Source organism: Cydia splendana, chromosome 12, assembly GCF_910591565.1.
Source record: "Cydia splendana chromosome 12, ilCydSple1.2, whole genome shotgun sequence".
In the NCBI taxonomy this organism is placed as follows: Eukaryota; Metazoa; Arthropoda; class Insecta; order Lepidoptera; family Tortricidae; genus Cydia; species Cydia splendana.
Window position 1 is genome coordinate 5,779,303 of NC_085971.1, and position 20,941 is coordinate 5,800,243.

A 20,941-nucleotide genomic window follows, 5' to 3' on the forward strand; every position below is an offset into this window, starting at 1 on the left:
GCTTGTCGCTTAACATGATTACCGCTAAGCAGCTTTTATTACACTGACTTTTAAGGGACCATGAGTGAACTAATATGAAGCCAATAGACGTATAATGGAACACAAGTGGCGCATAATACAGCTCATCGCTGAACGTGTTTACCGCTAAGCAGCTTTTATTGCGCTGACTTTTTAAGGAAGCACGAATGAACTATTATGAAGCCAATAGACGTATAATGGAACACACGTGGCGCATAATACAGCTTATCGCTGAACATGTTTACCGCTAAGCAGCTTTTATTACGCTGACTTTTAAGGGAGCACGAGTGAACTAATATGAAGCTAATAGACGTATAAATGGAACACATGGGGCATGGGCATAATACAGCTTATAGCTGAACATGTTTACCGCTAAGCAGCTTTTATTATTCTGACTTTTTAAGGAAGCACGAATGAACTATTATGAAGCCAATAGACGTATAATGGAACACATGGGGCGCATAATACAGCTTATCGCTGAACATGTTTACCGCTAAAGCAGCTTTTGTTTCGCTGACTTATTATAAGGGAGAACGAGTGAACTATTATGAAACCAATAGACGTATAATCGAACACATGTGGCGCATAATACGGCTTAGCGCTGAACATGTTTACCGCTAAGCAGCCTATTATACTACCATTGGGACTGTCTGCATAGCGGCTGTTTAAACGTTCACAAGATGCCTTATAATTGTTTAGAGGTTCACTCGTGTATCGAAATAACGACTTGGACTGTATAGTGGTTCACTTAAGTATCTTTGTCAGATATATAACAGTCGTATGCTGCATATTAGAATTTTAAAGGTTCACGTTGCTTTTTAACATTGACCGCCATTTTATTACATACATTTGTATATAACCTACAAAATTGAAATTGCTTTTCCAACTTTTAAGGGTAATAATAAGGTTTTGTGCCTGAGTTCTTAACCTAAATCATTAGTTTAGTACTTCCTATAACGTATTATTAACTTTTTATCTCATAATTCTGTCCAAACCACTGAAATATTTTTTACACATAGCTTATTTATATCATTTATTTAAATAAATACTGATTATTTTTGTGGCGCACTGAAATTTTCTTAGATAATGTATATATATAATGTCAATAAACTTGCATTCCCAAACATCTTTCTCGCATTAATATATAAAAGATCATGTACAAACATTTAACTAAACACTTTAACAAAATGACTTATGGTGTCGTTGCGCTTAACGTTTTTGTTTCAATATAAATATGTTCACCTCTGCGTTCGTCGTCACTATACGAAATATAATAGCTGATTTTTAAGGCAGAGGTGTAAAAGTATGTTATTAATTATCTTTTATTCAGCCCAACGTCAATCTTTCCCGGTATTAGGGCGCACATGTGACATATTAGCTGAATAAAGGGTAACTGGTGGTCTCTTACCCAGTCAATATACATCTCTTATAACTCCTGTTACCCCTTATAATTCCGTTAAATTGCTGCTACAACGCTCTTAAGTAGCTATGTGAACTTAAGGCTGCCTAATTTGTGCCCATTTAAGAGTTATAAAAGCTGAAAAGACGCTTATACAGCTCTTATGCCGCTTTTATATTCCAGCTTCAAGCGTATTCGTACTTCATTATGCGGCTGCTATACAGCTAATCTGTGCTACTTGGGTATGCTTTTGTAAACGCGCATAAGAAAATGTAGGTAAGTTAATTTCTTTGAACCGCTCTATAATCTAAATATTCACTCTATCTTTACCTGTATTCCATAACAAGTCATCCGAACACATGTTCTAATATTGAGCTCCTTTTGTATTAAGTACTCGTACTCGTAGTTTGATCCATTATCAATCTAAAAAATTCTATATCCGCCGTCCTAACTACTACGGGCACAGGACTCCTTCCATAGCTAAGAAAATTACAATAACACACAGGTCCAGTGTGTAAGACTGCATACATCATTGAATTTACCAACACTAAAATGCATACACTACATTAAGTATAACTACTACTAATAAAATGTAAACGTCACTATCATAATAAAACTTGAAATGATAGGTATGAAGATCCTCTCTCGAAGTCAAATAACTCTAGATCCAAGAGGAACCGTTAGGCCTTTCATGGGAAAATTCAAAAAACCCGTTTGCATGGAGCTTGTAGTAATGTCTACAACTAGTTGCAACAGGTGTTTCCACATTCTTCGGCCCGGTCGCGTCCCAACAACACCAACAAGTTGTGAGGATATCGGCTATTAGTAAAAAACCCTTGCAATGTTAAGTTTACGATTTCGAATGTGGAATTCACCTGATCTTATTACGGAGGGCTTGAGGGGGCCGAGGGCATAAAGGCGAGGGGGGAGAGCGGACAACCGGTCGCGCGAGCGCAGCACTGCAGCGCCAATCGAGCCTGGACCTTCTGAAATACGTATTAAAGTCCCAAGCAACTTGAAATGGTGCCTTGAATAGCGTCAAAAACCTTTTTATTAGCCCCCGCGATCGAAGGACAGAGGCCCGTGGCCGCGGCCTCTCTCCGGCCACTTTCATCCAAAACTACACATCTCCATTCACGATCTGATGTGCCTCACCAAATTTGGCAAAAAGAGGTCACCCCATGATTGAGGTGACCTGCAATGCAACCACTTCTCAGCAAAAAGTTTGTCAAAGCACCTGTGTACAAATAGTTACATTACAAGCAGTCAACAAGTGTATACAATACAACACTGCAATGTGCCTGTCCGCTATGAAGCTCAGTAAACATATCCAATTATCCATTAGGTAAGTATGTACAACGTATCAAAACGCAAATAATATTTCGTGACCAAACACTTTTTTATGAAGTTTACAGTAAGAATGGGAAGCAACGTAAGTTTTGTCGTTTCAGCGGCAATAACCGGGAAATAATGTTGCCAGAGAATTTCAGATATAAATTGTCCTCATTAGCTCAGTAGGTAATAAATACACAATACAATCGTAGTACCTACCTAGAATCTTCCGCTTTCAAACAAAAAAGAAATAGAAATTATTAAATTTAATTGCAGCTCATCATGACTGTGAGAACTCTACACTCTACAGCAAAGAGTAGTATAATATTGCTCTACAGCCAAAAGTCACATTCTTTTGAATTCACTACTGAGTCATTCTGTTCTGTAGATATGCGAGAAATCGTGAACGTGAACAGACGCGAGGCATCCTGGGCATTTCCGGCGATGGACAAGGCCGTTTTAATGATATTGTACTTAATGAAGATTATTAATAGCATGATCCAAAAGCAATCAAACAGTAAGCTACACTTATTCGTAAGGGTGGTATTCCACCTGTCCAATTTCTTTATGTCCATGTACTTGACTTCGACACTTGAGTGCGACAGAGACAAAAAAAAGTTGCGGAGACAAAGTTGCTCGTGGGCGCCTACTCTAACTCTCATTAAAGAAAAATATGAGACGCAATATACATTGGACAAAGGTATTGGATAGGTAGAATACCACCTTAAGGTCCACTTGCACCATTCCACTAACCCGGGGTTAACCGGTTAAACCTGGAGTTACTATGGTTACCAGAACAATTTTATTTGACACTGGGTTAACGGTTTAACCGCTTAACCCCGGGTTAGTGGGATGGTGGAAGTGGGCCTAAGACGGTCACAAAGGACATTGGAGTCTTTATTTGAAGAACTCAAGTCAAATATATACGGGAATCGGCATTTGTAACGTAACAATAAGCGACTGCAATTGCATTATATCTAGTATGCCCGCCACATAGTGAACTTGCGTGCCTGTAAGATAGTTTTTGCCCGCGGAACAAATAGAATTGTCTCCACTCTTTAGTCGGAAGTATTCTGTCCGCTCGGTGGGGAATGTTATAGGATATTCCAAAACCTTGCCAAGAACAGGCCAATCGAAAGCTCAGGCGCGCCGGTATAGATGCACCTGACGACGTGTATACTTGTTAAGGTTCTCGAGGTCTCATTTACGCTGGTTTTCTGTTATGTTAAACTTGAGATTGCACAGCCAATGGAATGCATGGCCAGGTGTCTATAATGACGGCGCGCACACTCTGCACCAATTACTCATAACCTCGCGCCTCTCACAGTTCTTCGCATTCCACGGCTTCATTGAGGGAGTATGATGATATTTTAATTCTGACAGAAAAGCAGGAATACATTTTGGAGGCTTATAGGTATGTGATGGATACCTATAAGCCTCCAAAATGTATGTGATAGATTTTAAACTCTTGACCGTATAATATGAGAAATCGGATAGTTTTTTAGGGTTCCGTACCCAAAGGGTAAAACGGGACCCTATTACTAAGACTTCGCTGTCCGTCCGTCCGTCCGTCCGTCCGTCTGTCACCAGGCTGTATCTCACGAACCGTGATAGCTAGACAGTTGAAATTTTCACAGATGATGTATTTCTGTTGCCGCTATAACAACAAATACTAAACACAGAATAAAATAAAGATTTAAATGGGGCTCCCATACAACAAACGTGATTTTTGACCAAAGTTAAGCAACGTCGGGAGTGGTCAGTACTTGGATGGGTGACCGTTTTTTATTGCTTTTTTTTTTGTTTTTGTTTTTTTGCATTATGGTACGGAACCCTTCGTGCGCGAGTCCGACTCGCACTTGCCCGGTTTTATTACTTCTTTTACATTTACTCATTTAATTCACAGTCTGGTATGGTCTGGTCAGCCAAAGGCGACCAGTCAGATAGAAAACTATTTTAAAAAAAGGTCAGTGCGAATAACTCGGCCTAAAGACACTAGATAAAATGATGGCGCTTGATTCTGTCTTTCTCATGTGCTCTTTGCCGCACACGCATCCTAGGCTCGCGCACAAGAACGCGCACGCGCGAAGCTTAGATTATCATAACATAACTCTCGTGCTTGCGCGCTGGCCGCAAAGAACTGCCGTCAACTAAAATAATGCAGCCATTTGAATTAACAGCCCTTTTAAAAAGAAATATTATAACTTGGTGCTGCTGAGGGGCTATGGTTATTCATAAATTACGTCATTTCAAACTAGGGGAGGGGGGTCTGGACATCGGATGATGGTAGCATGACGTAGGAGGAAACGGGGTAATTCGAAGCATGATATTTGGCGAAAAATCGATGACGTAATTTATGGACAGCCCCTGAGTCAGTCTATCTCGACATTAAAGGAGTTGCCACGTGTGAGAAATGCCGCCACTGATGACGTTTTTGTACAGAGCCAGGGGCTTTTAAAGGATGTATAAATTTAAACAAAAATATCAATGGGCCGCTGCCATATTTGTAGGGATGATGACTGAGGGAGGGAGAAAGTTGACGCAGATGGAGACAGAGAGAAGAGCAGTATTCATTCGTTAAGTAAGTCCCCGAATCAAAAGTTGTGGGAAGAACGCTTCCCAAGTGTACTATGACCTACCGCTAGGGGGCTATTCATAAATTACGTCATTTAAAATTAGGGGGGGGGGGGGGTCTGGACATCGGATGATGGTAGCATGACGTAGGAGGAAACGGGGTCATTTGAAGCATGATTTTTGGATGATTTTAGGGGAGGGGGGTCAAAAACCGTCATAAATAGGTGACGTAATTTATGGACAGCCCCTAGGCGGCTAGCTTAGCTACCGTCAAGTGGGGAAAATATAAACAATATTTTATGACTAAGTACTTATGAACTAATCTAGCTAGTTGAAAATTTTACTTTAAGACTGGTAATCCTGATTGATTGTGAAAAGTACACTGTCTGTGTTCCGGAAATAAGCCTTGAACCTTTCAAACAGACATTTAAAGCATTTATACTTGCAAGTTTTTGCTGTTCTGTGGCGTAACACAATTAACGCAGCAGGAGTAATGAAGCGCGGTTGCCATTAAGTTGTAAATACCACGGAAAGTGATACGCTGCGGTTCACAAATCTTACAGATTTCGGTATACGCGACCAATATATGGCTGAATGTTAGTAACGCATAGTTTTAAGGATCCAGGGGTCAAATAACGCTAGGGATGAGCTTACAGATACGTACAAAACGCCTTGAATGCAGAAGGCAGGTGCCAAGCTGGCTACATCTGAGCCCTGGCAGAAGTTCGCGTCCATAACTAACCTACATTAAATAGGTATAGTGTTTATTATCACCATAACATTATCACTATATCCTATAATAGACTGAGGAACTGCAATCAGCTACCAAGTTAGGTTTCTATACATTAGCTAGGTACAGCCTGTACCTATTAACCAACCATGCGCCGTCTGTAATTCTTTTATAATTGCCATAAACAAGACATATCAAAACATTAAAGATTTAAATAGACAGCAAACTTTGAATGGAGAACCACAAATATCCCATAGCACATCCAACGATGAGAACACAATATCAGAAACTGAACGAAGGCAGTGAAGTAAAAAAAGCAAATGATTCATTCATATAATAAGCGCGTATGATACCTACCTAAGAGCAATTAAATTCCCTTAAGTGAATATGATGTGATATGAATATGATATTTTACCGATTGTGGCAAACAAAGTATATGATGTAATTCGCGACTGGTATGTCGGGCATGAGTAAAAATAGCATTTTGAAAATATCCTAGTAGTATAGAGTCGCTTCAAAATCTTCACATCACCATGCAACAAAGACGATTATGAAATTATCTCGCTGCCATGCACATTCTCCGCGCGTTCCCATCGTACCATCGTAATTGCCAGCGGCACTTCAGGCTCGTGCGATGTCACAGATACATAATGTTACAATGTAAGACGGCCAGCGCGTTTACCGCACAATTCTCGTTACCAACAATAACACTTGCCAAGCATGTCGCTTCACGCACCAGCATAACCTGACCTCAAGCTCCATATTAATATGGAATCATGGGAGATCATACTTATTATGACTTGCTTGAGGTAGGCAATAAAAGCAGCATCTCGTGGTGATGCCACGCGCGACACGAGTCAAATGCATTTGCATGCATAGATCTTGTGCACATTTGGTTTTGCGTGAGTGGATTGATTTGTTGTTTATTTATAGAGTCAATTGATGTTTAAAATACTGTCTTTGTTTGTTACACTGTTTGTTGTTTTGTTATTATGTCTTTGTTTGTATTCTTATAGTTATTTTTTAACCGAGTACGAGAAGGGTTATAGTTTTAGCCGTCTATGTATGTGTCTGCATGTGAGTATGTTTGTTTGTGTCGTATGTTCCAGCATTATAACTCTGCTGTACCGATTTTGGTGAATGAAGTACATTGTAAATATTTCCCACACTATTACTGTTTGATCTCTGTTTGGCCCGAGGGTTAACTGGCAGGGAGTAGAGAATGCCTCTAGCATAAAGTTCGCCTTTGTATAATTTAAAACTTTTACTGTGTAATAAAGTTTGAAATAGTTTTTCAACGAAAAATACCGTGGTTGAGTTAAAGTTTCTAAAATTTTAGTAAGTATGATTAATAAAAGCGTGTAGGTAATAATGTAAAAAAAAAACACAAATACTTACATATATGAATACGTATTTGTATAATGGTTTTTTTAGTACGTACTGAACATAAAGCCTAATTAGGCTTTATAATAATTATTGTACATATCCTTGCATTTGAGAACTATACCGATAGCTTATACCTACGAATACAAGCTGGGGTCGTGTTGCAACGTTGTGAAAGCACACAGGTCCGCTCAAGCTCGGCCTAAATGGAGCACTCGCGGACTTGATTACATCAGCGGCACAATTTACTGCTCTACAATCTATATAGAGTCTACGTAGAGCACTGGTTGCCAACCGGAGGTTCGCGAACCTCATGGGGTCTGTGATTTCGATAGTGGGCACGAAGAAGAGAAGTCGCCTTTAAGTTTAGTCTTCTATTTGTGTTTTATCGCTTATACAATAGACTACACTCTAAATAAATTTTATGTAGTCACACTTCTATATATAGTTTATAAACTCCAGGCCCTCCAGTGACCGACGCCGGTTTCGAACCGGCATTTTCAGCTTACGCGACTACCCAACAAACAATTAGGCGACACTTAGCACTTATTTTATCACCTAAAGACATAGAACGGCTGTAGAATAGCTAAATATTCTAAGCTTACAGGCTCTGGTGATATCAAGGTCTTTAAGAGGTCCATGTATAGCTTTAAGATCCACCGTAGCCGTTTTGGCCGCTATAATGCATCTTAAGCAGCTAGTATTATAGCTCAAAGTGAATTCTAGCACCTTAACATCTATATGAGTAATAAGCAGCTGCAATTTTCACTTAAGGTTCTAAACAGGCGATAAAAAGTCTTTTATAGCTCCGTGTATCGCAATCGCTACTTATAACTCTCTTGTATCACTTACAGTCGAAAAGAGAAGTTACGAGTCACTATTATAGATCATGTAGTCGCAGACGAGCGTTATTCAATACCTTAGTACATCTTATACTGTTAATAGAGTCTTACTTGCAACCTAAACCTATAGCGCCATGTTGAGATGACCGATGAATCAATAAGCAAAACAAAAACTATTAATTAGAACGTAAATACTTAATAAAAATCGATACTTTTACTCAATTTTGGCCTAATGTTAGTATCCTCCTAGTCCTATAATACGGTGGACCACAAATAATAAAATATTATATTCAGATAAATATGCAAAGGATCAGAGGCCCTTTAAAATTTTGTTAGTAATACATATAGTTATTGACAGTGTAATTAATTTCGCCATCTTATGATCCGCAGATACCGCCGGCATCAGTGAACTAAAATAATTATTTGCTTTTATTTATCCGCCATTACATTTCACTTCATTGCAACCAAAGCAGATACGGCTAAGGAAAAAATGCGCAATTACCTTCTTGAGTGTTACAAATATTGACTTTGAATGCTAATATACCATCTAAAGCTCAAAGTATCATCTATATGGCCCTACACTACTACTCAAATAGTTAGTAGTAACTTATTTGGCACCCTTTTAAATCCTAAGTACTTAATCAACGCTATTACAGCACTAATTTAGCGCTCTTATACCTCTTATTTCTCTATTGTAGCGCCGTTTTACAACCCAAGGTGATAAAAATTGTGCCCAATCCGGGGGTATTTGGGAGTTATAGCCGGCTATAACTCCTATTTTTAGAACATCAATAGAACCTCTGGAGTAAACAAACGCTTATGTAGAACTCTTTTAACCCTTATATTTAGCGCCTAATGTTAGTTGGGTAACCTGACCACTGCGCCCGGCCACGGCGCCAAATTCTCGAGTAATATGCAATCTTTGAAAGGTTCATCTATTTCAGTCCATTAAGTTGTTGTTGCCAACCTGGGTTTCATGGACCACAGCCCGAGAGACACAGCCACGAGAACAGTCCGGAATAGGATCATGTTCCCATGTTAGATACCGTCAATGCCAATACAATTTTAAGGATTCTATTAGCAACAAAATAGGTTGACAACTACTGACATAAAGCGACGGAGAACCGGTACAGTGTACAGCCGATAATTCAGCTGGAACTAGAACATATACGATACTAACTAGTTAGGTCCCGCGGTTCAAATGGTATGAAGTACATATTGTAGACTAAGAGGGCTAGTAAGCTTTGAAATGTAGGTAGTTTGTTCTGAGCGGTAAGCTAGGTTACATTATTTAACCTCCTAAGGCTCACGGTAGGACTGATAGTATATATGTAGGTACTTATTAAGTTCGATAAAAATTTAAATCATGTTGAATTGGAACATAATTGCATTTGTTGTGTTCAATTTTAAAACAAAATAAAATTAACTCTTTTTTCGTATATTATAGGTTCAATTTGGACTTTTTTGTTACATAGCTTGGCCTTAGATCAAGGGCTCTACGCTAAAAGCATAAAACGTTATTGCTAGTTTCTATGGAATCACACTTTTTTGGTAAAATCTGGTTTTCTTTCTCATAATATCTCTTATCAATTAATGACTCATCTCATTCTAGATGAAACACTTGACATACTCTTAGAAACCATTATCACTCAACAACAAAGAAAGCACAAGGTAAGACAATGTCACCTGTTTTTCCTGATCTGCCTGATCAGAGCCAAACATAGCGCGTGTGATTAACAGGTTTGTATACACATTTCCACTCTATTACTACGTATTAAGGTGCAAAACCGTAAAGTAATAAGTTTACCAGCGATGTAACAGACCTTTTACGTATTTTACTCCTTATTTCTTTGAAACAAAGTTCAGTTTCGCCTGACTGATACATTTTATCCACATTATGTAGTGCGTTGATGTCTTTTACGCAACAAACAATAACGGCAATTTTCATGGCGTGGTGTTAACATAATCACACGTAAGCTTCAATTACTTCTTTGACACTAAACTTGTATAGGTAAAGGCGGGACAACGCAAAGAAGACTAAACAAGGAAGTTGCCAAGACGGCAATATTTAATTACCAGGGTACTAAGTACTAGATTGCCCTTTTTATTAAATTTAATTAGTCGTAGGGCTGAGTTATATGAGCCAAGTAAAGGAGCATGTAGGGGCCGTGTCGTAGGTACCAGGACACTAAAGGGCTCGCTTCAGATCAACCAAGGTGGAGACAACTTCATTACGCTGCACCGACAAGAGCCCAGCTCTTAAATTAAATGAATGACGAATGATGTAGGGCTGATATTTAAACAGTCGCAATAGAGAAAACGACATGTTTTATCAACGCCAATAATACGTAACCTTTTTTTAAATTCTTGTGAAATGTTCTTAGAGCATTTAGTAACTGGAGACGCCTTGGCTGTCATTTTCTGTACAAAACTGTCTGCCAAAAAAAATTGTTTATTCGGTAAATATTCGGCAGTTCGAACCGAACTATTCGGCCGAATACGAACATTGAAAAATATGACGAATACCGAATAATTACCGAATACTCGGTCCATCTCTAGTTTATAATAACACTCTGTCCCCTCACTTTGTTCAATCCAAGTCGGTGCAAAGTAGCTTAGACGGACTCTACAATAATCAGCTGTACAGCCTGTTAATTGATCTTCCAAGACATAAATCTTCCAGTCCCCTATATGACGTGTACATATTTCCGCGTTCCCTTTTTGTGCACGCCTCATATCTCTACATTTCAAATGACAGCAAGTGTAACTGTCATCGCGTCGGACGGATGCTCCGCGGCGACAGCTCAATTCGCATTCTCGCGCGCAAAAACTCGAGCGACGCACGCGCATCTTTTTGCACGAGCCTAGCACGCGTGCAAGCTACAGCACGCATTACCGTGCTACGCTCTACTCTACGCTATGCTCATATGAGATGGAGGCCCATCCCGATGGTTTTCATAATTATCGTCATAATGTTGGCTTCTCATTCTCACACACACCAAAAAATGCGATCGAGATGCCTGATGTCGACGCCGTGTCAAACACAAAAGCTGTCACGCGGACGCCACGTCACCGAGGTGTCAAAACTGAAATTGAACTTTTTGCATATGCACGTAGGTCTATGATGCTCTGTGGTCTGTGACCGATTAATCGGTATTTGGCGTTGAACCTGCGGTGCGGATATATCGGTTATTGCCGTCCAAAAGGTTAAGATTAGTGGGTGGCGTCAAGGTCGTATCAAAATAACATCAAACCCGTTACAGATTATGAGATCAGAATCGGCCTCACGTATTTACTGTACGTTCTCTTTGTAAGTTTGTACATTGTTTGTAATTTGTAGGATGCATAAATAATGTCGACAATGCTTACCCATACAACCATTTCCAGTCGCCGTTACGACGCGGTGTTGACACATCTTGTGTCGACACCGTCTGTTTCGGTCACAATTCCAGTCGCAGAGTCGTCGCCGTGTCGACACAGTTACCAGAAATGGGGAAGGGTCGACACATGACACAAAGTGACATAAAGTGTGGTCGCCGTGTGCACACATTGTTTCGGGTTTGCGACTACTTTATGCCAAAATCATTCGTTCATTCGTTCATTTTGTTCCTGTCAAATGGAAACTGTCAGATGGAAAAATACTTAAATAAAAATAAGTGACATTAATACGCCATCTCTAAAACGGATTACAAGACGTAATTATATATTGTTTGCATATATATTACAATAGGACTTAAATTATTATGGGGAATTAAACTGCTCGAGTGATTTGATAAACTAAGTGTAATATAATCAACGCGCCACCACATTGTTTTAGTTTAGCCGGAAATGAAATTGTTTACTTCTCAGTGCCTGTGTTCATAACTATATTATTTGAAGCATTTTTAGTACTTCGATGCGTATACTATACTTAAATAACAGAAATAACGCTTTACATACTACGAAACTTGTTAATTATGATGTATAAATATGGTTTAAGGCTGAGAAATATTGCAGTCACAAAGTAGTTGCAATGTTTCGACTTTGTGTCGACTCTGTGTTGACACATGACACGCGCTGTCAAAAGTAATAACAAAGTTACTGGATTTGCAAAATGGCTCCTTGTGTTGATTTGTTTTCAGATATTCTCAAAGTGTAAAAATGCCGTGGTCAGAGATGGGCATTAATCGATTAACTGTTTATTCGACTAATTAATGGAATAAAACAAGTTAATTCTCAAATTTTAATCGCGATTAGTTTAGTCGACCTAACATAGATTGAAATTGAATTAATCTGAATATTAATCGAATAATTTATCGATTAAATCTCGATTGAAAGTTGACAGGGGGCCATTTTTGTACGTAAAAATAATAGAAATGTCTTGCATGCAGATGGTAGCAAAACACTTTGTCATAAAAGTCGAGATGGGTGTCGATATATAGGTTTTAGGGAGTGCCGATTTCGAAAATAATGACCATTTTGGAATCCGAAATGGCGGCCATGCACTGTGTCATAAAAGTCGTCATGGATGTCGTTTTATAGGTTTTAGGGGGCCCCGATTTAGAAAATGATGACCATTTTGAAATCCAAAATGGCGGCCATGCACTATGTCATAAAAGTCGTCATGGGTGTCGTTTTATAGGTTTTGGGGGGCGCAGATTTAGAAAATGATAACCATTTTGGATTCCAAAATGGCGGCCATGCACTATGTCATAAAAGTCGTCATGGGTGTCGTTTTATAGGTTTTAGGGGGCGCAGATTTCGAAAATGATGACCATTTTGGATTCCAAGATGGCGGCCATGCACTATGTCATAAAAGTCGTCATGTATGTCGTTTTATAGGTTTTAGGGGGTCCCGCTTTCGAAAATGATGACCATTTTGGAATCCAAAATGGCGGCCATGCGCTATGTCATAAAAGTCGTCATGGATATCGTTTTATAGGTTTTAGGGGGCGCAGATTTCGAAAATGATGACTATTTTGGATTCCAAGATGGCGGCCATGCACTATGTCATAAAAGTCGTCATGGATGTCGTTTTATAGGTTTTAGGGGGCGCAGATTTCGAAAATGATAACATTTTCAATTTCAAAATGGCGGCAATGCACTATGTCATAAAAGTCGTCATGGATATCGTTTTATAGGTTTTAGGGGGCGCAGATTTCGAAAATGATGACTATTTTGGATTCCACTTTTATGACAAAATACGTAGCGGCCATCTTGGATTATACAATGATCATCGTTTTCGAATTCTGCACTCCCTAAAACCTATAAATCGACATCCGTGACGACGCAAGTTATCTTTATTTTCAGATCTAACAAATTGCTACAGAATACAAAGGACAAAAAAGAAGCGAGGAGGTAATGAAACAAGCAAAAATACAGATGATTCCTCGACGCAATTGGGTGATTCTTAAATTGTGTCCAGATTTTTTTTGTCATAAAAGTTTTAGATTTTTTTTTGTGTTTTGTATCTGTATTTTTTATGTAATTCGACATTAAGAGACCATATACATCTCTTAGTAATTGTAATAAGTTAGATTGAATTGTTAGTTTTATTTTATAAAATTGTTGATGTTATTATTTTTGCTTGTATGTAAAGTCAATGATGACGTGTAAAAGTGCCCTTGTGGCCTATTTGCTGAATAAATGTTGATGTTTGATGTTTGATGTTTTATTTTTCACATATTACTCTCACAAGTTCCGTGACATTTCGACCTTGTAATTTTTTAAGTAAATGTTTTTCTTTATCTATGAGGATCTCACTAGAATAGTATAATCATGGTATGTTTATATTTGATGAATGAAATAGTAACGCAAAAAAAAAAAATATTTGTGTCTTATATTCCTGCCGAAGACATTTATTTTACCTTTTCCTTCTACACAAGTTTGGCCAAGTAATAAGAATTTAGGGCTCTCAATTTTATTTTGACTTCTACAACAGTAAAGCTACGAGGCCATGTTTGGTATCGTTTTCGTATAAATTCGCAGTACCAAATTTAGTTAAGGTATCACATTGACACCATTCCGAAGTAAAAACATATAAACTTATTAAAATATTTCTTTTAAACTCCTCTTCACGCTTAAACTGCTGAACAGTTTTAAGTTAAATTTGGTACACATATATTTTGAGTCCCGAGACAGGATATAATAAGTTATCTCAAAAATCATCCTTTAAAGGTGTGAAATGAGGTGTAGGGGGGAATTCAGAATTGACTTCTTGAAGTTAATACTGTTTAATTTTAGGTTTGAAGTCATGTTTTTTCATCATTTTTAACTAAATCAAAGATGTAGACCATCCCAAATTTCATATAAATCGGTTCAGCGGTTATTGATTTCCCGTACAAATTTCCACGCCACTTTTCACACCTTCAAAAGATGATTTTGGTTATAAGATCTATCCTATGTCCTGTTCCGGGACGCAAACTATTTCTATACCAAATTTCAACGAAATCGGTTCAGCGGTTAAGCGTCAAGAAGAGTTTCAAAAAAACCGGCCAAGTGCGAGTCGGACTCGCGTATTAAGGGTTCCGTACATTAAGTCCGACTATACATACAGACGCACGAGTGATCCTATAAGGGTTCCGTTTTTTCCTTTTGAGGTACGGAACCCTAAAAAGATTTATTTTTATTTTGTGGAATGGTGTCAATGTGATATCTTAAATGGATTCAGCACCCCAGATTTATACGAAAACGATACCAAACACGGCCTAGCACCTTCACTGATATAGATATATCAAGATAAAATTGAGAGCCCTAAATAAACTTTCAAGAGCGGATATCTCAAAAACTATTCAACATATCGAAAAAATTGACTGAATAAACTTGTAACAAATTAAATTAACTTTCATTTTGTATAAGTGGCCATGTCGCTGAGATGCATAGTTTCCGAGATATAATCGAAAAACGGGAAAATGGGACCTTCAAAGCCCCCTCTCCCCCCCCGCTCAAGGGCTACGGCCGGGGACTTTTGATATGTTCACCTCCTAACTTGTCAAACCGAGTTACGGAGTCAAAAATTGTGTTCCGAGCATTTCCCTCTACAACTTTTGGAGCATTCGTTGCCTGACCTAAGTAGCTTATTGAATTTCTTTAAAAACTTTTCTGTAAAAGGTTGACGGGTGTTGGGTGTTTATATGGTTTCGGTCGATTATTATCAGTTGCATTGCCCATGATGACTTACTAGAATTACGAGCACACGAGACACTAATAGTAGTTTGACAAACCTTGGTTTTCAAGAGGTATTTTATATTGACATTTGCTGTCACAAATTTGCTGTCAGATTTAGTCGCAAACCGCACGCAAAGTGCACACAAATGTGTCGACACCTTGTTACGGAAAAGTGTAGACACGGCGACGACACTTTGTTTCGAAACAATTCTAGACACATTGTGTGGACTCTGTTACGACACATCTGACATTTAGTTACCACTTTGTGATTCTGCGACTGGAATATGGGTAGGTTACAAACTTCTTTGTCTCAAGCTGATGCCAGTAATTCTTTTCGAATTATCACAAATACAGTCTTAGGATGAATGAAAATATACCGGGAATACCTCTAAAGAAAAGAAGAAGGCCGTTTTAGAGAAGCAGAGGAAACTCATCTCATAACAAACTTAAGTTGCTATAATGTTTTCATCTTTAACAAATCACATATTATTTTCTTTTATATACCTCTACCATCCTCAAAGAAGTGCGATATGAAGTGAGCCGCTCTCTGCAGCTTAATACTTACCTAATTTAATGAAATTATCTTTAATTATACTAAAATAGGACACCCTTCTATAATTGTGTCCCTATTCTCGTTTGTATGCCAATCGGCAAAATATAGGGATATCAATTGTAGGTACATGTCGTGTTGCCCTTATTTTTTTACAAATAAAGCATTTCTAATTTGTACGAGTCCAGTTTTGATTATCGGCTAAACATAACCGTTTGATTGGTGTTTGATAGTGTGAAAAGCAAGTGGCAAGTCGAAGCTAGCGGTACCGAAGCTCCGAAGAACGAGAAAGCTCGGCCGACGCCCTCGTACCATCCAAATTATACGTAAGGCTTTACGACATACTAACAAGCTCATTTTTAACCGATCATTGATAGACTTTATCTCGATGGAATAAGATTTAAAATTGGCCAGATAATTGTGTCAACGATGGTTTCGGCGGAGCGCCTTTAATGTTCAGCGAATTTACATAATATCGACAGCCATATCAGTGAAGCACTCGATTAATTCGGATGTGAGAACAAATGGCAGTCGAGGTCCGGGTCTTTTCAATAAATAAATACATAATGGACGATTGTTTCCAAAAAGGTAGATGCGTGAAGGTTATTACTTATTAGCGCCTCACCTGCCTTATGTAGTATCTAATGAATTCTAAAGGGGCCCACTGATTAACAGTCCGCCGAACGGTATCGGCCTGTCAGTTAGAGCAAAATTTGGCCAGTTCCGAACAACTGACAGGCCGATACCGTCCGGCGGACTGTTAATCAGTGGGCCCCTTTAATCTTTTTACAAGCTTTTATTTAACTAGTAGCGTGTGTTAGTTTTTTTTAAGTACCGTGAAATGGTGTGAGTAGGGTCAAAACTGAAATTCAAACCTCGATAACATTTTATTTTTACATATGAAAACTGAATGGTGTATATGATAAGTGTTCCGGACGTTTGTATTTTAGTTTTTATTTTATTTTGGGTAGTTCCATTTCATAACTTTGACGATAAAGAGGAAAACCGACCTCACCCCGTAGTGCCTCGTATTTGAGGTGAGAGGGGTTTTCATGCAAAGGTGATTTTGGAAGATTGTTGGATCGATTTTTTATTATTATGCGTTTTTTTATTACTATAGCTCCATTTTAAATTGGAATACATTATTTTTGTAGCAGTAGCCTTAAAATCCCTTCTCACCCCCCTCTCAAACCTTCTCTCCCCATTCATAACCCACCTCTCCCCACGAAACCTACTCACCCCGTTTTACGGTAAAAGCTTGCTAGCTACTTACACGATCGAATGGATTTGAAGACCGAAGATAGCCTTTAGGAACCCTGTAATAGAATAATGCCACCTCATTGAATTCGGGGTCGTTATAGACGTTAGATTTGACATACTACCACTAGGTATGAGTACCTGTTTTACTGTTGTGCATTTACTTTTCCGAGATTAAAGTAAGAATTATCATTTAGTCTTGTATTTTGTCTTCAATACCTTATTTTTATTAGTATTCCAGTAAGTATATATTTTATTTACAAAAACAGTTAACTTTCGAAATTATCCAAAAAGGAATCTGGACGTGTACTTTTTTCAGAGATATTTGGGGTTTTTTATACCAATAGTATAAAAAACCCCTAAGGTGGCAAACAAGCGTGCGGATCGCCTGAAGCAGCCGCCTCAGCCATCAGGCGTTCTAATCTTTTTCAATGCAGAAGATCAATTACGACTATTACGAGTCTCATCAGTTAGAGTTATTTTAAAACTTGTTACATTTGTTATGTTTTGTTTACTTTACAGAATTAAATAAAAGGTTATTTCAACCAGGCAGGCAGAGAATAATCAAGAATTTCCAGTTGGACTTTACACCAGGGTGAGTTAGAGTGCTTGTGCGCACCGATGACAGTGATCGAGCGCTTGCAGCAGGAGAACGTGTATAATATATAAAATAATATGGTATATTAGGTATGCATTATGCACCACCCACCTCGCAAGATATCCTACAAGTCGCAGCTCCGGCCCGGACACGGTCCGGTCTAACGTGAGTCAACCTCAAGAGTTTTCTATCATTACGTATAGACATCCTATACAGTTTAAAGTAGCCTTATTAACCGACTTAAAAAAGGAGAAGAAGATTTATGTATTTCCTCCGATTACTCAACATGGTCGAACCGATCTGGATCGTCCTTCCGATCTTTTTTGTTTAATATGGTATCTTTATAATCTATATTAACTTCACAGTTGTTCCGACTGCCATCTAGTCAGGGTCTGATGATATAGAGATGAAAATACGCAGCGTGGCGAGGATCTTAGAGCTACTTCTTTAGCTTTTTTAATTGACAGCTGAAAAGACGTCTTACATTATCCGACCATCGTCCTTATTAATGCTATGTAGCGAGGTCAGTATCTCTGCAGCTGTACTGTATGCCTAATATTGAGCTATAAGCATCGACGTATATCTCAGGACTGGCCTTACGGGCACTAAGAATGGGGCATGAATGGTTTGTAAGGTTGTAAGATTGGTTGATGAGTTCGCATCATGGGCGCGATTGGTCGCAACTAGTTGCGTTAGACTGCACGATTGGCTCGAGTTCGTGACTGACACCGACATTTTTAGTGCCCGTATTAAGGCCCGTCCTGAGATATACGTCGATGGCTATAAGCCCGATAGTCCCAACGCCGCGTGCGCAGGTACAGCCTCCTCCCGCGCCCCCGCTCTATCCGTTAGGCGCACAGCCTCCGCGCTTTGCATAACGACCTGCGCCTAACCTCACAGCGCACCCACAGTCCCGCAGCCACAGCTACCTGCGCCGTAGCCACAGATGAATCAGATGATATGCAGTATACAACGTAGACTTTGTTTTAAGATAAACTTTCAGAGCAAAATAAATCCTTTACTGCGTTGTAATTCAAAAGCACTCTTTTGTCATAATTTTTGTTCGATTAAAATAACAAAACGTGAAATTTTTATTGGATTTGGAAAATAGCACAATTATCAAACCCGTAAAATCGAATCGTTGGATATACATATTATGTTTTACTTTTAACTCTTGGTAGATACTAAATTTTTCAACGAGGCACGCCTACATCCATTATGTAATCTATTAAATTAAACACTACCTACTACTACGCTGTATGTGTAACGAAAGAAGAACGTTTAAGTAGGACTTATTGTAGGTAATACCATGAATATCATTATGATGCTTTTATAGATTCACCTCGACTCTATTTTGTGTATGTAGGTAGTTTTGCAATCAGTCATTATATAAAATATTAACAACAGATAAACATGTCGCTTTTTCATGATTCTTGTTTACATGATCAACCTCTATGGAATTCTATAGTACATTTAACATTAAATAATTTCGTAAATAATGACATTTGTGATGTATAAGTTTTAATGATTGTTTTTTTTTTGACATTTGTATTTATTATTGCTATTTTCTTCTTCTATCCTTGATCTGGTTATGTGTTTTTGATTTAGTGTTAGTGCTTTCAGTTGAGTGTTTAGTGCTAGTTGTATATTTTGTAATTCTATTGTGATTTTGTTTGACATGTGTTATTTTAACATTAAAGAAATTTAATTGAATTGAACCTAGAATGTCCTTATCTTAAATAGAAGTTGGGGCAGGAGTAATAAAGCTATAAAGAATATCCCGAACGACCTTATTGGAATGCGCAGCATGGCCGCGGGAACCAAAACAAAGGCGTACGCGCACCTCCACTTATATTACTTCAACCACAACTTGGTCGACGTAAACACATGTCCTTTCTAGGCCGCACTATACTTACTTCAAAATCATAACATAGACCACCAATAGGTCAGAGAATTGTAGCTTTAACGACCAAAATAGACAACCTAGATAGACACTAAGAAGTGGTCGCGAGGTCGTGACAATTTACGTGTACAAATAGCTTTGGTTCAGTAAAAACTAAGGATATTTGTTTAAAATAACGCTTTGGGAATTAGGCTTTATCAAGGGTCATATGATAGTTGTAGAACCGTTCTACTATAGTAGAGCTGATATAGCTAAATAGGTGAACTTTTCGGCTTGGGCTGATGAAGTGAAAAAAGTTCACCTGGTATTAACTGAAGTATACCGATAGATCATGGTAGAGCTGTAACCACATATTCATACTATGTAGAGCTTTTAGAGCGCAAGAGAGCGGCGTCCTCCGAGCTTTCAGACGCGAAGGGCTTTACGGCAACACCTCACAGAAACACTGGAGCGGCGCGAGCAAACAGGTTTAGATTCAAAACCGAACGCCCGACTCATCACGGTAAAAAATCTAACCGCTCACCTTGCAGCTTCTTCTCCGTTTCCCAGAACTTTTGCAGCTCGGTGAAGTACTTGTCGAGGATGAACACCTTGGAGAGGCCGAGCGTGGCCATGGCGGGCGGCGCTGGCGCATCCCAGGCCGCGGCCGCGCCGCAGTATCACACGCGAGCTCTCGCGAGCGCCGGCAAAGGCGAACTGAGACCGCCCCGCCGGCCCTCCCCCCGCATACACCAAGCTACACAGGGTTGTCAGACGGTATGTTTTTTCAGATATACCACGGATTTCCATATTTTTCCTGCTCAATGACTAACTACTTAAGAGGTTCGCCTTTGTAGTTGCCCTTTAATTCCCTATGTAAGGTAAACGTACTAGTGCTCGACATGCTAATGCCCAATAGATGACACCTTGCTGTCACCTCTTTTGACAATGACTTAAGTTTCAAGATGACATGTACTGGGACCGCGTCGAGCACCAGTACGTTTAACTTAATACAAGTAGTTATTTGTTTTACAAAGGGGGCAAAGTTGTTTAAACCTCGTGCCTTGAAACCCTCGCAACGCTCAAGGTCCACTTTTCAATTTTATAATTTTTCGGTTGCACGTGGCTCGGATATCAATATTAGCACGAGCGGTTTTTAAACAAATTTTGCCACTGCGTGACACAACATTTTTCACCACACCAACTCGAGGAAAATACTAACTGTAAAGG

General features: G+C 38.9%; 1 protein-coding gene across 1 annotated transcript in view; it reads right to left on the reverse strand.

The window, feature by feature from the left end:
- Nucleotides 1-20,449, reverse strand: part of LOC134795371 (unconventional myosin-IXa) — a 35,086-nt gene extending 14,637 nt beyond the window's left edge. The window contains exon 1 of the mRNA XM_063767200.1: nucleotides 20,256-20,449. Coding sequence (XP_063623270.1) covers nucleotides 20,256-20,346 — 91 coding nt within the window. The 5' untranslated portion in view covers nucleotides 20,347-20,449. The remainder of the gene's footprint in view (nucleotides 1-20,255) is intronic.
- Between the last annotated feature and the right edge of the window lie 492 nt (nucleotides 20,450-20,941).